The sequence below is a fragment of the Ziziphus jujuba genome, chromosome 2 (genome assembly GCF_031755915.1).
Source record: "Ziziphus jujuba cultivar Dongzao chromosome 2, ASM3175591v1".
In the NCBI taxonomy this organism is placed as follows: Eukaryota; Viridiplantae; Streptophyta; class Magnoliopsida; order Rosales; family Rhamnaceae; genus Ziziphus; species Ziziphus jujuba.
The window spans coordinates 27,564,762-27,581,029 of record NC_083380.1 but is presented as its reverse complement, the minus strand read 5'-3'; the positions used below and the strand labels follow the sequence as shown (position 1 = coordinate 27,581,029).

Sequence of the window (16,268 nt, the reverse complement as noted above, 5' to 3'; positions counted from 1 at the left end):
GACTCATCGATTTTTCCAACTCCAATGAATTCTCGATCAATCCACCACTCTTTCCCACTAAATTTGACCCGTTTGAATCCAAATCCAAGATCTGATTGGCTCAATTTGAGCTAGTTTGTGAGATCTGAGAATACTAAGTTGAGTAGTTCTTCCCAGTGCAATCTCAATCACCTTCGGCCATATACCCGACGAACAAGATCCAATTCGCAATCCTTGTACCTCGAACTTCATTTTGTTATATAGGTTATTAGTTTTGGTGAAAGTTTATGTTAACTCTCTGGGTAAATTATATGTGAAATACCTAATAGAAATATTATTTTAATTGGTATATATTTTTGTTGGTATTTTAGGTACCCATATAAATCGAGAAACGGATCCCATAGAGGATATGGAGTGACTCATGTTTTCAAGTGAGTGGTACATTTTCAAAGCATATTTTTAGGAATTAAATTTTTATTATTTTGTGCTGTTATAATTTTTGTTAAAATATATGGTGTAAATTAATTAAAAAAATTCTTATTATATGTATGTGAGACAATAATGTTTTTGCAATTATTTTTGTAAAAAATGGTTAACTGAGTTTGAGGAATAAATTGTTATAATAAAAAAACTATATATGTATATGCTTATTTGGTAAAGTATTTTTGGATAAAAGTCATGGGTTTTATAAATATGTTGTAAACTAAATTAAGTAAATTACATGGATTTGCTAAATTGTTAGAACACGGTAACAGTTTATAAAAATGATATTATGATAAATATGTACATTTTTACTATCTTTAGATACATCATATAATATTGATGTTTATATTTATTGATTAGTGTGTAGGTATTATTTAATCGTCCTATGAAAGTTAAGTAAGAGAGTTTGACAGATACTTTGCAAAGTGAGTATTAACCGTTCTCCTTAACCATGAGATTATAGGGTGTTGGCATCGGCATTTTGGAATGCCTAGGCATCCAATTGCAAATATCTTTGCTTATGTTCTTGTTAAAGGTTAGAACACCAAGTTCCACCTGGCACCATTTGGCATATGGTGTGAAACATTAGGTAAACACCGAGTACATGTTTTAAAAATGTTTTTAGAATATATTTTATTTATTTAAACTATGTTTTTAAATTGTTTAATTATTATTTATTAAATTGTTTGAATAAAACATTTATTATATCATATTATTTTATTTTTACCTCAATTTCTCATATTTATTTTAAACAAATATTTCTAGGACATTTTTCTAAATGATATTTTGTTCCATTTTAATCTTATTAAAATTTTATTTTGTTTCACTTGATCTTAATTTATTTTTATTTTCCACAATAATATTTAAATGTTTGGGGATGCAAAATTATGGAATTTTATGAAAAATGATTTTAAATCGATGAACTTTTCAAATGAAGTGAATTAATAAGGATTTTGAGAGAAAACAATATTTCTAAATATTTTCTTAAATTTACTAATTTACCTTGGCCATTATTAAATTCCTAATTATTGATATATTTATTTATTTTATTTATTTATTGAATTATTTATTTTTGTTTATCTACTAAAATTATTAATAATTATATGGGTACTACTCATTGGGATGATTGACATCTCATTAGTTTTCTTTGTTTTCACATCCATTCCTCTAGATCCATGTAAGTAATGGATCGACTTTTTGGTTGCGAACTCGTCGATTATCTCCTTTCACTGTTGCATCCGAAGTAGAACTCTTCTTTCTTTATCAATGTATTACTATTATTACTTTGGCATCTGTGTTATCTTTTTTTCTTAAAATAATTTCTTAAAATGCTCTGATATTAAATTGTGGATGTGGTAATCCATTAAATATTGCTTATTTACTAATAATTATTTTGGGCCTTATTCCTTTACTGTTGGAGTGTTGTAATCTTATGGAAAAGTTATGTAGTAAAGGAGGAGAAATAAAACGGTTATATCTTTGAAGTGTGTTTTCTGTGTAGAAATTTCTAAAGTAAGTCCAATCTAGAGGAGATAATGTAAGATTTTCCATAAAACTTTCAAGGAAGTTTTCCCTCGTCAAGACTAACCTATAGGGAATGCTAGAAGGGCCCTGACACCAATGTTGGATTTATAGCCACTAGTGCAAGTTCTAACCGATGTTCCAAGGTATCTCTCCTGCCTTTTTTTTTTCCCTCTCTTTCTCTCTAGGTGTGCCAGACCTAAAGAGGTGGAGCAATTGGGACAGAGCAGAGGAGCCAAAATCCCAAATCTAAGAAGGATCCACCATGCTAGATTTGAGAAGAAAAAGAAGATAGTTCTTTATTGACATGTCAAGTTTTCAGTTGAGATCACCATATGAGACTACTATCACGGAAACATCAAAAGATCGAAGAAAAGGAAAAAATGTTCGTGTTGGAAGAGAACGCCAACATATGATACCACCATCGGAGATTTTTTACTGTGATTGAAGGAGTCTTCAATTTGATTTTTGGTTAATTGCAGTTCTTTATTTTTTTAGGGAAATTTTGTTTATTTTGAAATTTAAGAAACAATTTGATTTAATTGCAAATTATATGTAATATGGGTTTTGAAATTTTATGGTGTGGACTCATAAAAGTTTACATATATAAGAGGGAAAAAAAAATAGTATAAACTGTTTGTTATATGGTTTTTGGAATGCAAAACATAGACATATTTTAGCTCAAGATTGAGTACTTGGTGTTCAATATATGTTTGATTAGATTTGGCCTCTACTCCTTTTCGTTTCTTTTGCATGTTTGGTTGCTGAGAAAGTGGAGAAGGGTGGAAATAAATATTCTTTTTTAAAAAATTGCTGGGAAATTTTACATTTTTCTATTATTATTTTCTCTAGGTTTTCTTTGAACTGCTACAAAAAATTATGAGCACTTTGTGGAAATCATATAATTGTCGGCGTAGTCTCCCCAAAAAAAAAAAAAAAAAGGTAGTTTAAGCTAGGAATTTGGTTGAAAAGATGAAAGGAGTGTGCAAGATTCAGAACTGGAAAATAGCAAGGTAGTGCTGCTTTCATATTTCAAATATATTGTTCATATGTTGTACTTTTTGTATGTATATTTGGTATTTTGAATAAGGTTATATTAATTGTTATTTAATTCAAGTAGAAATTATGTTTGATTTATTTCGTTTTGATGCTTTATTTAAGCATTTGGCCATTTGAATTTTAAATTTGGTGCAGCAAAAGAAGAATTTTAAAATTTGAATATATTTTAATTGAATATAGATGCTTTTCTAAAATATTCGGATTATTTTTTTTTTAATTTATTTATTCTTATTAAGTCCATATTGTATAGTATGCTAAATACGACGGGAATAGGCATTATGTGAGCATATAATATGACGAACATCCCTAGGAACCCGTTGTATTTGATGGTCAATTAACCCATCATATTTGGATTGCATTATTTACAGCGTATAATATTATGATGGAATTTGCTCCGTCATATCGAACACCATACATGACGAACTTTTTGCATCGTATAATGGAGTATTTTGGTGTCTCAACTAATATGCATGCATAAATATGGAATTATGATAATCAAAACTTACCGTCTTTATCCAATTCTACGGGGCAATTTGTAGCAACGAATATCAATCACCAAATGAGCAAGAAGTAATTTTTAAAAGTTTGATGAAGACAATAATTTTGCCTTTTCAGTCTATATATATATAAACCTAAAAAGGGTATGGAATAGGTTACATAAACTTTTATAATTATTTAACTATTATTTTCTTGTCCCTCCTATTCCAAAATTTGCAAAAGATTATGATGGGCCAACAGGTAATGGATTCACACTTGAAAATAGAAATTAAAAAAAAAACAAATTCACAAACAATGTTTCCAATAAAGATATATATAAGAGCATTACAGACCATGGTCCACAAACAAGGGGGGGAAAAAAAAAAATTGAAGAAGAAGAAGAAGATGGCAACGCACAAGACAAAGAGACAAACTGTGACCCATTTGAGCCTGTTGAAGCAAAAAAAAAGGTATCTTTTTGGTAGAACGTAAACATCTACAATAATAATAATAATAATTAATTATTATTATTACTATTATTATAAAGTTGCACAAAACCTAAACTGACAAGTGTCCCCAATAGAGTAGTTGTATTAATTTACTTCAAGAAATACATAAAAAGCTGTTAGGCTATTTTCACGAATTTATTAACTCGGGACCCATTTGATTGTGGGACCTTTTAGTGCCCAAAAAAAAAAAAAAAAAGAAACTGTTTTACATATGATGAAACGTATCATTTTCATTTATGTCTTTTGTCTTTGAGAAAGTCTCTTTCCAAACAAAATTGAAAAAAAAAAAAAACAATTCTTAGTTTCTTTATAAAATGCTCTCTTCCTCTCATTTCTACTTCCCCTCTAGCAGTTGATGTCAAAAAAGGGACTAAGAAGAAAAGAAAATAAGCAACAAACTTTCTCCGTTTTTATTTTTTTCTCCCATAATGTCAAGCAGAAGGTCATCATCATCATCAAGATCAGCAGCTTCAAAACCCACAGATGATGAAATTAATGAGCTCGTCTTGAAACTACAAACATTGTTGCCACTACTAAGGCACAATTCAACGGTATATAGGCCGCAGTTAGCTAGCTTTCAATATTCTTTGCCTTTCTCGTTTTTTATTTTTTATTTTTTATTCTTTATTTTTGGTATTGGTTTTAATAACAAGTTGTTATTGCACTTTTGTTGCTAAAAGTTGGATTTTCATATAACCCAGATAAACATTATATATATATATATATATAGAAATTATTTACTGAACCCTATCGATTAACTTATACTTAGCGTTGTTGGTTATTACTCCATTATCGGAAATAGAAAGCAATAAATATAACTATCAAATGAAGCCTAATAAATAATTCATGCCTATATATATATATATATATATTTGTATGATTAGGTTAGTAAGATATAATTAGTTCATTTCAGCAATATTGATACATAGTTAGCTAGTCCTCCAACTGAAAGAGGATATATAGTGATGCAAAAAAAACTAGAAAAAGAAGAAACCAGAAATGGAGAAATGAATTATTAAAGTAAATGCTTAATTAATTATATAAATTTTGATGGGTTTAATTTATCGTGAATAAAAAAATAAAAGAGAGAAAGATGAAGATGTTAATTTTTAAAGGCTGATTAAGTTTATTGTGTGATATTGATGTAGGTAGCAGAAGCATCAACAATTTTGGAAGAAACTTGCAGTTACATCAAGAGGCTGAGAAGAGAAGTTGATAACCTGAGTGAAAGACTTTCTCAGCTCATGGATACTGCTGACATTACTCAAGTTGAGGTTATTAGAAAATTACTGCAAGATTAATAAAATATTTTAAGCGTCTTTCTTTTCCTTTCTCTCTCTATTTGTTTCCGTATTTTAACAGAGAGGTTATTTGGTCAGAACCAGAACTCCATCCAGTGAAATATAAATACTATATATGATATCAGACGAGCTTATATTATATCATTTCAGTTCAGTCTATCATTCTCATCCTTGATCTCTCTCTCTCTCTCTCTCTCTCTATATATATATATATATATATGTATGGATAATACGAGTCTTTCTCTTTCTCTTTCTCTTATAAGAGAATAAGTGAGACATGTATTAATTGGTTGGTTGTATTGTCGTTTGTTATTTGAATTTTAATTTAAAATGAGATATAACAACTTTTATATTTACCATGTAAAATTTTTTAATTTAATAAAGTCAAAAATTCCATAACTACAGAATTCTAATGGATAATATAATATATATATATATATATAATGATCGAATAGAATATGTAGCCCACTTTCATTATTAACAATCTATAAGTAGGATTTGCAAATTATATATGATACTTTAACAAAAACCAATTAAATTCTTACAAGTTTTTTTTTAAAAAAATAAAATAAAATTTATGCATTTTTCTTTTTATCTCCATTTCAATTTATACCACATCAGTATTTGACATCATAAGATAAGCTATGTAGTCTATTACATGAAAAAAATAATATATATATATATATATATATCTAGGAGATTTTTTATCCCATTTTTTCTTTTTCTTTTTTTTTTTCAATTTGATTGGTATTAAAATCTCACCTTATCTAAAAACTGATTACTCTTTGTTTGCTTCGTTTATTTTTTCTTCTCCCTATGGCGTTACATCACTAATCAGACAAGAATTAGAACAAAAAAATGGGATAGAAGTTTTGTGATCCAAATAATTAAAGGATGTTTATTTGCAAGTACACATGGTTTGTCATGTGAATTTGTACACCAACCACTTGCCTGCATAACTTAATTTTTTTATAGTCAGATTTTAAATCCTAATCTTTAATTCTATGGGATGAAAAAGTAGTAAAATCAAACCAAAATGTAAAGAATTAAAAATCAGGAATTAAGACCTAAGTATAAAAAAGTGTCTTGACCTGAGCTATATGTATATTTATATATTTGGTCCCACCGTAATCATGATTATTGTAAGCAGTAGAGCCAGAACAATTTCCCTAGATTTACTAATGTCGTGATCATTCAATGAATAGCACAGAAACAAACAAGCGGAACTAATTACTAATTATACAGAACAACTACCAATCATATATTTGTCTGCTAAAATGTTTAATATATATATATTTTTTCCTGTTATGGTAGAAGCTGCCTCGTTCCTTATATTGGTCTTTAGTTAAATGAATATATATATATATTGTATGTATGCACACCTTCCGTACGGTACTTATTAATTCTTTAATTCCCATTCTAAACAACCAGTGCAAATTAACATCTAATTAGTACAATGCTGATTGATTAATATCCATAATTCCTTTGTAAGATAATGGGAATTTGAAGTATACTATGATATTATTTTCAGCTTAACCAAACAGAAAAAGTCAATCTCCATGAATGCTAAGTAAGAAACAAATTTTGTTCTTATAGTTGAAGACAAATTAAGCGCCATGCGATGTGCATGATATAAATTAGGATACAGTACTGCAAATAGATGAAGTGTAAATGAGTTTTCCACCTATAATTGATCATTTGCATTATAAATTGATTTTATAAAATCATGATAGATGAGGTGTAAATGAGCTTTCTACTTTATTTGATTTGTATTATATTGCGACTTTATAAAATTAGTATATCATGATATGATCAAAACTATAAATTTATTATATCAATAATACTGGTAATACCAAATAAATATACCCAAAAATGCACCAAATATCATATATCAATATTTGATTGGCTTATACATAATTGTACCCATTTATTCTTTCAATAATTTATTTATTTATAAATAGATTATAAAAACATATTAACTAATAAAATATTGATAAATAACAGTTGATATATATTTTAGTACATTTATTTGATATCTAGTATTATTCATATTACACACACACACACACACACACACACACACACACACACACACACATATATATATATATATATATATCATAGTATGGCATTAGGTATTTTCAACTACAACAAACAATTGACAAAAACACGTTTGCAGCATTGTATATTATAATAAATTGATCTACCATAATACACCCTAAACTAAATGTGTAATAGTTGAACAAATTAAAGTCATACCAAGTTTTGTAAGATCCAAGAGTCTCATTTGGTTTATTGTGCGTGATTTCTACATATATAGGAGTACTATGAACCGAATAGATATTTTGCTTAAAAAAAAAAAGAAGGTTGTGTTTACTGGTGCAGTATTTAATTTGTTTTTGGTATTTAAAAAATTTCCGTGCAAAGTATTGGCATTCGGTGTTTTCAACTACAGCAAACAAGTTTTTTCTTTTCTTTTTTTCTTTTTTTTTTTTTTTTGGGTGAAAACAACAAACAATTTGACAACAACACGTTTGCAGCATTGTATATTATAGTAAATTGATCTACCATAATATACCCTAAACTGAAAATGGAGTTGTTGAACAAATTATAGTCATACCACATTTGAGAGAGAAAAAAAGAGAGGGGGGGCTGCTGGTGTAGTATTTACTTTACATTTGGTATTTAAAAAATTTCTGTTGCCTGGAATTGAACCCAAGTGGCATATCGACAAATATCATAATTGTTACACTGACCATCAAGCCGGGAAGCTTTCCCACTCGAACTGTACAACCAAACTCATGTCATTGCTTATTCCCGCTCATCTTTGCTAGCCCACGCATGCTATAGCAATTCCTTTGTTTTTCGATTTTCTATTTACTCATAATCTGGTCTGCTCGACCAGATCATGATATTGAAGGGAGGTTGACCGCGAAAGTCACAAATGCGTCAGTCTTTTTCTTCAATTTTCCTTTAAAAATAGAGTGTCCTTATTCTGATCAATCAGAGGGCGATCGCGAAGTCTCCGTTTCTTTCGAAGGTGCAAGGTGATCCCTGGAGGAAAAAAGCATTTCCAGGGCTCTGATTAAACCATCTAGAACTCCCTTTTCCTTAAAAAGCAAGTGAAAGCCGAGTATCCTAACCAACTAGGCTACAACGAATGGTTTAATATTTGAAAATACATATATATATATATATATATATATAGATATGTATGTATAAACTTGCTTAAAAGTGGGGAATGGTTTAATATTTGAAAATACATATATATATATATATATATATATATATAGATATGTATGTATAAACTTGCTTAAAAGTGGGGAAAGTCTAAGGTGAAATAGTATGGGATCTTTATCCTTGAACACTCTCATCTAATTTCTAAACCAAACGTAACTTAGTAGTACTTCAAGCCAGTTTATCTTAACTTTATATTCTGATTTCATAAAATTCAAATATCCTAATATGAAATTTTTGTGTATATATATATAAATATATATAGACACACAAGTATAAAGTCATGACGATCACCATCGTTTATTAATTCTTGGATTTTTTTTTTTAAAAGGTGATAATTGTTGTGTATATATATAGTTATAAAATAATTCTTTTATCAAGTCAATCATTTATTATTGATTTTTGAATTATTTCAAATATTGAAATTTAACAATATATAGGATATATATATATATATATATATAGAGAGAGAGAGAGAGAAAGAAAAAGAGAGAGTGTCTTTTTACTATCAGAAACAACTTGAAACACATTCATACAGTTTAAAAACGTGGAAAAATTAATAGTCATTGGATTCAAAACTTATCAAACGAATGGTTCAGATTATTTTTTACCTTAATGACAAAAATATGACAAAAAATATTATTTCCCTTACAGCTATTCTTTTCCTTTTCGCTTGCACCACCATTCCACACAGACCTCGTAATTTCAAATTCCCAAATCTAGCCCAACCAACCTTTCTCTTCTCTGTGTATATATATATATATATATATGTTTCTTTTGGGATAGAAAACATTTAGACAGATATTGATAGTAATATCTTAATTTCATTTTCATTCCCTTTCTTTTTGACTATTTTTGTTCAACTGTATATTAGTGCATATTAATTTTTCCGAAATATCAACACCAACACGATTCTACAATATTGTAAAAATCTCGAAAATATAATTGTTACTTTTTTTGGGGGACAAAAAAAATAATTGTTTTAATATTAATTTTTTACTTAGATAATTATTACTTAAAAAAATGATTTTTTGGTTAAAACAAACAAATAAAGCCTTTTGAGTAATTAAAAAAAAAAAGGGAAAGACGATGGTTTTTCTAAAAAAAAAAACCGATGCTTTTTCAAAATTTGTAATACCCGAGCTGTTTTTAAAAGAGCATTGATTTTTTTCCTTTTAACGATGGTTTTTTAAAAACCGTAATTTTTTCCTTCTATTTTTTATTTTTTTTTCTTTAGTATGTTCCTTTCTTTTTATTTTTTTATTTTTTATTTTCTTCTTTCTCGTTCAGCTCAAGTGGGTCTTGTTATGATTCACAGCTGCTGAAGAGAAGTAGCGGTGCGAGTTAAGAGATTGAATGCTCCATTGAAAGAGAGGGGGGGTGGGGGGGGGGGTGGTGTGGGTGGAGAGAGAGAGGACAGAATAGGGGCCAGGTTGAAACCATTGGTGGGTAAGAAGGTAGGGGCTCAAGAAAAAGAGAGAAGAGTGCTCTTGTGTCTGGTAATCTGTACTCAATGAGGTGGCATATACCAATGGAAAGCCATTCCTTTTTTCGTTTTTTTCTTTTTTTCGCTCCTCTCCTTCCCTCCATGAAAAAGGAAAAAAAGAAAATAAAAAACAATTGTGCCAAAGTTAGCAGAGATTTTAGGTGAAGACAAGGAGCAGACTGGTGAGTAAAAAGAGGAGTCAAATTTAAAAGGGTGGTCACAAGTCACACAACTCACAGATGCAGATAAACCAAAGAGGGGGCTCACAGCAAACAGTCAAACCAGGTCGTAGTTGGTTCGAGAAAGATTGGTAATGGTGGAAATCGAAGTGGGGTTTGTTCAATATTGTCTGCTTCAATGATTGGAGGGGTTTGTGGGGGTCAAGGTAGACCAGGACTGTGCCGCATCTAATGGGGATATAGAATCTCCATGAATGAGAAAGAGAGAGAAACAAAGAGAGAGAGAGAGAGAGAGAGAGAGAGAGAGAGAGGGAGAGAATGGAACAACGTTTTTTGCCAAGTTTTTGTCAGACGTGAGTTAAAAAATAATCTAAATCGTTTGTTTGAATACAATGATTAATTTTTTTATATTTTTGAACCATATGAATTTGCTTCATATCGATAGTAAAAAGGGTGTGTGTGTGTACATATATATATATATATATATGTCTATTAAAATATTAAATAAGCAAAATAAACTCTTCAGATATTTATACAAATTTTAAAAATATTTTTAAATTTTAACAATTAAAAATATATAAAATGTATGGGATATATATATATATATATATATATATATATATATATATATATATATATATATATATATATATATATATATATACATACACATATAGACGTGTCTATTAAAATATTAGCTAAACAAAATAAATTCTTTAAAAATTTATACATATATTTTTAAATCTAAAACAATTTAAAAATTTATAAAAATATTCTAATAGTTTTCTATCCTAATAATAATCGTGACTAAGAATTTCTGTACAGATATATATTATATTTCAGCAATTCTTTTATAATTTCCCATGGTACAACATCTGATTTCATACATTCACCGAAAAAAAAAAAAAAAACATTTTTTTGTAATAGAAAAAAAAGAAAACAAAAGAAAACAAAAGCATTTGATTTCGTACTCGTGTCTCCCCATGTACAGTATTCCTCCCATCCCATCAATGCTAAACTCTGTTTCATTCCCTATTATTGCAAATCTGTGTCATTCCCACAGTACCATGGTAAATCTATGATTTATATATTTGTTACAGGTACATGTTATTGGGTTTGTAACCGGTTCATGAACATATTCGCCTTACGCAACTTTATACACCCCAAAACTCTAGCCCAGCCCAAGAGAGTTATACTTTGCAATAGATTAAATATATAAATATATATATATATATATATATATTTCCTTCTCTGCCGCTGTATATTCGTCACCACTTTTCCTTTTCTGCGGTGTCTTCCACATTTCCTCCATAGATTAGACACAAGGCTGTACACTCATCACTACTTTTTCTTCTCTGCCATGTCTTCGACATAGATTGGAGATAAGATAAGGCATAGATAAAAATAAAAATCAACTCTCAAAGTTGAGCTGTCTTAACTTCTGAAAATCTAACTTTGTGATTGACTTGATAGGCTGTCTTGAACACTTTTATGGCATAAAGTTAAGCAAAACAAAGGAGACGCAACAGGATTTAACTTCTTCTTTTTTGGGTTCATTAATATGATTTGAATAATTTTTAGACACCCAAAATGCCTTTTTTTTTTTTTTTGGTTGTTCTTTTAATCTAAAAGAACGGGGATTCATGATCTGATATTTTCCAAAACTTATTCAAAAAGGCACTGAATGTTAGTCAAATCTAGTAAGGCCAGTAAATGTTTATTCTTATTAAATCTGAGCTAGGTATTTCTTGGTTTAGCTAGGACTCCATATTATAAGGTCAAATGTGGTGTTTCTCAGAGGTGGATTCCGACCTTAAGTTCCGTTGTTACAAAGCTACGAGACCCTTTATATTTTCTCAAGCTAATTAGGTCTTTTTTTTTTTTTTTTTTTTTTTTTGGCTGAACAAGCTAATTAGTAATTAGGTTTTAAAAAACCTAAATTTAGGCCAAAAAATATTCCTTTAGACGCTTGAAAATGCATTTCAGTAGCTGAAGCACTTGAAGAGGTAGAATAAAATGACTCTCAAACCTTGGGCACAGCAAACGGAATTGAATCAAAACACTTCAATTTTATCATTTTGTTAAAAAAAAAAAAAAAAAAAAATCATATTCCCAAACCTGATTACCAATTATATCATATAGATGTAGTTATCTTGTATATGATTATTCACACCCACAACATATAAGATACACCTTAGAAAAACAAACAACAACTTTAGTATCACAAATTAGTTCCCCAAAAAAAAAAAACCCAAAAACTAAAACAGAAAACAGAAAACAAAACAAAAAATAGAATGGCAATGGAAATCAGTGAAGGGACACATGGAGGTTCTGAAGAATGGTGTTGAAATTAGCAACAATGGCCAAGGCATTGCTTGTGTACTCCTTGGACTTTTGCATCATCTTCTTCACCTCATCAACAAACGTTGATCCCATCTCCTCCAACCCATCCAGACACGTGTCCTGATCCGTCACCGCCGCGCTGATCCACGTCTGGATGTCCCTGATCTTCCCTTCCGTCAGCATCTTCTCTCCCGGACCCACCACCTCCATTGCCGACACCGAGTCGTTGAGTTGACTTAGCGCTCCTTCAATCTGACCCTGGCAATCACTCAGAGCGGTTTCTTTTTGTTGGTTCATGGCCTTCAACGAGGATGAGACCTTCGTCAGCTCAGCAATGGAGACTCGCAGAGAGAGCTTGAAAATGGCTTCTGGGTCAGATTCTGGCGGGTTATTTAGGGAGGATATGCTGGAGAAGCATGAGTCCGGATACCGAGTCACGTTGCAGACAGCCCTGAGGGATGACTGGGCCGAGTTGGTGGTGGAAGAAGAGGGAGACTCGGGCGACTCGGTGTTGGACTCGTGTATGAGATCTCCGACCATTAAGCCGATGAGCAGAGACAGGAGGAGGAGAGCTAAAATGGCGACGAGACGTTTTTGATGGATTTTTGGATGTGGATTTGTTGAGTTTGGGACCCGATCTTCAACTTCAAGATGGTTTGAGTTTACTTTGCCATAGCCTTTGGCGAAGTTGATAGAATCCATGTCTGATTTTCTTTATGCTCTTTTCTATTGGTGGTGGGTTTTTGACGATGAAGGAGGAATTTTGATCAGATTATGGACAATTCTTTGACTCTCGAATTTTGATGTAATTGAATAGAAACGGATTTTTATTTTTACTTTTATTTTTTTATTTTTCCATGTATGTGACCAAGCTCTGAAACCACCGGCGAAATATACAAGGCAAATAAGAAGACCCAAAAAACCAAGCTAAAAGTTCACTTGTTTAAGAGAACGCGGTTTTCATTTCCACACTCGGTTTTCATTTCCACACTCACAACGAAAACAACCAAAATGGCAATTTAAAAACCAATGAAATAGTAACGCTAAATTGGGATCCAGAACAACCGATATGGGAACCAAAATTATCATCGTTTAAAGATAATACAAGTATGGGATCAAAAACAAAGAAAAAGTTCAGGAAAATGATGCATGATCCCAGAAACCCAGCTCAGTATTTGATTACCACTAAAATTTTTGTCAACTCAGCTAGAACCAGAAAGCTATAATTCTAAGATCTAGCGCGGAGGAACTTGCAAGTTGTGTTATTAGGAGTCAAATTAAATTCTTATATTTGTGTTATTAGGAGCAAAATAAAATTCTTATATAAGTCAAAAAGATACATATAGTTCCGCAAAGGTTCAAACGCTAAAACGACGATTTGGTTGAGTCCAGAGAACAATACAATGAAGCACCCAAAAGACAAAACTAACAAAATAAAGGATGATGATGGAACTAACTGAAAAACAAATCCTACTCATTTTACTAAGCAAAATATCAAAAGGAACCACGATTCAATCCTCATCCTCCTCATCTCCGTCTCCTCCAGCAGCCTTCTTGGCGGCTGCCTTCTGGTTCTTTCGCTTCACTCTTCCAGGTCGTCCACCACCAAATGGACTTGTAAGTGAGAAATCAATGTGTTTCTGAGAATCTAGTCGTACCATGAATGAGGGAATGTTGACAACCTGCCTCCCAACCCTGCAAGCAAAAAGCACACCAAAATCGTGTAAATATGAATAACCATCAAACTAGAAAACCACATGAACCAAAGTGTTTTAGGTTTGTTAAATATGTTTAAGATTAACTGTTTTGAAACCATGGAAAACACCGATTCTTCATTCAAAACAACTGGAGCATCAACCTAGAATGATACTTAATAGCAGGAATCTCAAATTCAATAGCAGACAATTATGTAGAGTCTCTTACAATTTCCACCATCAAAATGACCCAGACACAATAACTTAGAAAGCAAAAATGTAAACATGAATTCAAAAAAATATCACTGGTCAAACAGATCTATGAATTGCTGCTCAATGTCTAAATGCTTACATTTCTCAAACAAAATACAGAGAACTGAAGGAATCGACTATGAAACCTCTGAGCTCCAAGACCCTTTTAATTAAAGGTTACCAACATGAAGACCTCAACAAAACTAGTAATTTTAATAATGCCATAACAAAAGAAGGAATTATCATCAGTAGTCAGAAGAAACATTTAGCTGCTAAACTAACAAGAAGCAAACAATCTCCTCAATACACAACCACAATGATATAAAACAAACAAAATGTCCAAGTTGTTCAAGGACAGCCAGGCAAGGAAATTAGGAATTTTGGACCGATCACAGACATACTTGCATGGTCAATAATTACAATAACAGGAATTAAACCAAAAAAAAGAAGAAGCAGTATTACTACTCAAAAAACCAGGAACAATAGAAGATTACCTGATATGCCTCTGCCTGATGAGAACACGGGCATGGTGAATGGACTTGGCCATACCAGACTTGAATACAAGAGTCTGTAGACGCCTCTCAAGAAAGTTCTCAACAGTCAACGCTAAGACATAATCGAGCTTGTTCTGATTCTCATCCAGAAGGCCATATCGGTTCATCCTCCTAAGAAGAGCCTCACCCTCAAAAATTCGACGGGGGTTCTTCTCATCAAGGGTCAGAAGCATTCTTGCATTATTACGAATACGACTCAGTGCATACTGAACTCTCCAGAGCTCTCTCTTACAACGGAGTCCATACTCTCCAACAAGTTTCAGCTCAGCATCCAAACGCTCCTTTTCATAAGGACGGCGGGGCTTCTTAAATGTCTTCCCATCTGAAAACATACATAATTGACATAAGTATTCATAAATTAAGAGCACCATACACCCAGACATTATGCTGATATAAATTCCATATGCTTATAAAACCAACTATCATATATTGGATCTCCCTTTTATTACAGCAAATTAGAAAGAACTATGATCTATCTTTTAAAAAACTTCATAATATAATAGACGAACAAAAGTGAATAAAAAACAAGGGAAAAAGAGAAAGGGTTGAGAAATTCGTAGGCTTATTTAGCAATAAGTCGAATGAAATGCGCTCAAATCATCAATTTTTAAGCTAATTATCCAATTAAAATAAATAAACGATTATTCAAAATATAACAAAACACACAGATTGTAAACTAAATGACTAATAACTTACTAAAAAAATCTAAGAAACAAGCAGAGAGTATCTAACTTGACAACCACATTTACCAAATCGGATCATTATATTTCATATCAAAACCCTAATCCCAATTACTTGTAACAACAATACCATAGTATCACTACCATTTAAAGTCTTCAGCAATCAAAAAGGAATAGCTAAAAACCCGAACTTCCTACACATTACACGCACGCATTTGCACATACATACATATATATATATATATATATGTAGAAAGAGAGAGAGAGAGAGAGAGAGTGAGAAAGCGTCTTACAATTGCGGTAGAACGAGACGTGGACCATGGCTTCTCTCCGTCGACGCCGTTCGTTCCTCTGTAATAGGTAGAAAATAAGGGTTCGACACTTTAACGCCTTTTATATTGGTCCTCTGAAACCCTAATTCTTGAGCCAAAGCAAGACAGGAGAGATCTATTAACCTACGTTAGATGGGCCAATAAACGACCCAGATTTACTGGTTTGGGCTAGATGCCCAACC

General features: G+C 31.2%; 3 protein-coding genes across 3 annotated transcripts; 1 reads left to right on the top strand and 2 right to left on the bottom strand.

Annotated features, from left to right (window-relative positions):
• The first annotated feature begins 4,304 nt into the window (after window positions 1-4,304).
• Window positions 4,305-5,501, top strand: LOC107419291 (transcription factor PRE3). Its single transcript, XM_016028037.4, has 2 exons — window positions 4,305-4,579; window positions 5,177-5,501. The coding sequence occupies exons 1-2, from the start codon at window positions 4,457-4,459 to the stop codon at window positions 5,327-5,329; spliced, it is 276 nt and encodes a 91-aa protein (XP_015883523.1). The 5' UTR covers window positions 4,305-4,456; the 3' UTR covers window positions 5,330-5,501.
• A 6,817-nt stretch (window positions 5,502-12,318) lies between these two features.
• On the bottom strand, window positions 12,319-13,572 carry LOC107419300 (pectinesterase 3). Its single transcript, XM_016028051.4, has one exon. It carries the CDS (start codon window positions 13,274-13,276, stop codon window positions 12,539-12,541), a length of 738 nt encoding a protein of 245 aa, XP_015883537.2. The 5' UTR covers window positions 13,277-13,572; the 3' UTR covers window positions 12,319-12,538.
• A 274-nt stretch (window positions 13,573-13,846) lies between these two features.
• On the bottom strand, window positions 13,847-16,206 carry LOC107419301 (small ribosomal subunit protein uS4y). Its single transcript, XM_016028052.4, has 3 exons — window positions 16,048-16,206; window positions 15,015-15,396; window positions 13,847-14,269 (listed from the first exon to the last, which is right to left on the bottom strand). The coding sequence occupies exons 1-3, from the start codon at window positions 16,073-16,075 to the stop codon at window positions 14,086-14,088; spliced, it is 594 nt and encodes a 197-aa protein (XP_015883538.1). The 5' UTR covers window positions 16,076-16,206; the 3' UTR covers window positions 13,847-14,085.
• Between the last annotated feature and the right edge of the window lie 62 nt (window positions 16,207-16,268).

Bases quoted from the DNA above. Each gene is read 5' to 3' on its own strand.
- LOC107419300 (XM_016028051.4), bottom strand. From the start codon at position 13,276: ATGGATTCTATCAACTTCGCCAAAGGCTATGGCAAAGTAAACTCAAAC.
- LOC107419301 (XM_016028052.4), bottom strand. From the start codon at position 16,075: ATGGTCCACGTCTCGTTCTACCGCAATT. The intron at 15,397-16,047 runs GTAAGACGCTTT...GTATGTTTTCAG, and splicing joins CGTCTCGTTCTACCGCAATT to ATGGGAAGACATTTAAGAAG. The intron at 14,270-15,014 runs GTAATCTTCTAT...TTTTGCTTGCAG, and splicing joins ATCAGGCAGAGGCATATCAG to GGTTGGGAGGCAGGTTGTCA.
- LOC107419291 (XM_016028037.4), top strand. From the start codon at position 4,457: ATGTCAAGCAGAAGGTCATCATCATCATCAAGATCAGCAGCTTCAAAA. The intron at 4,580-5,176 runs GTATATAGGCCG...ATATTGATGTAG, and splicing joins TACTAAGGCACAATTCAACG to GTAGCAGAAGCATCAACAAT.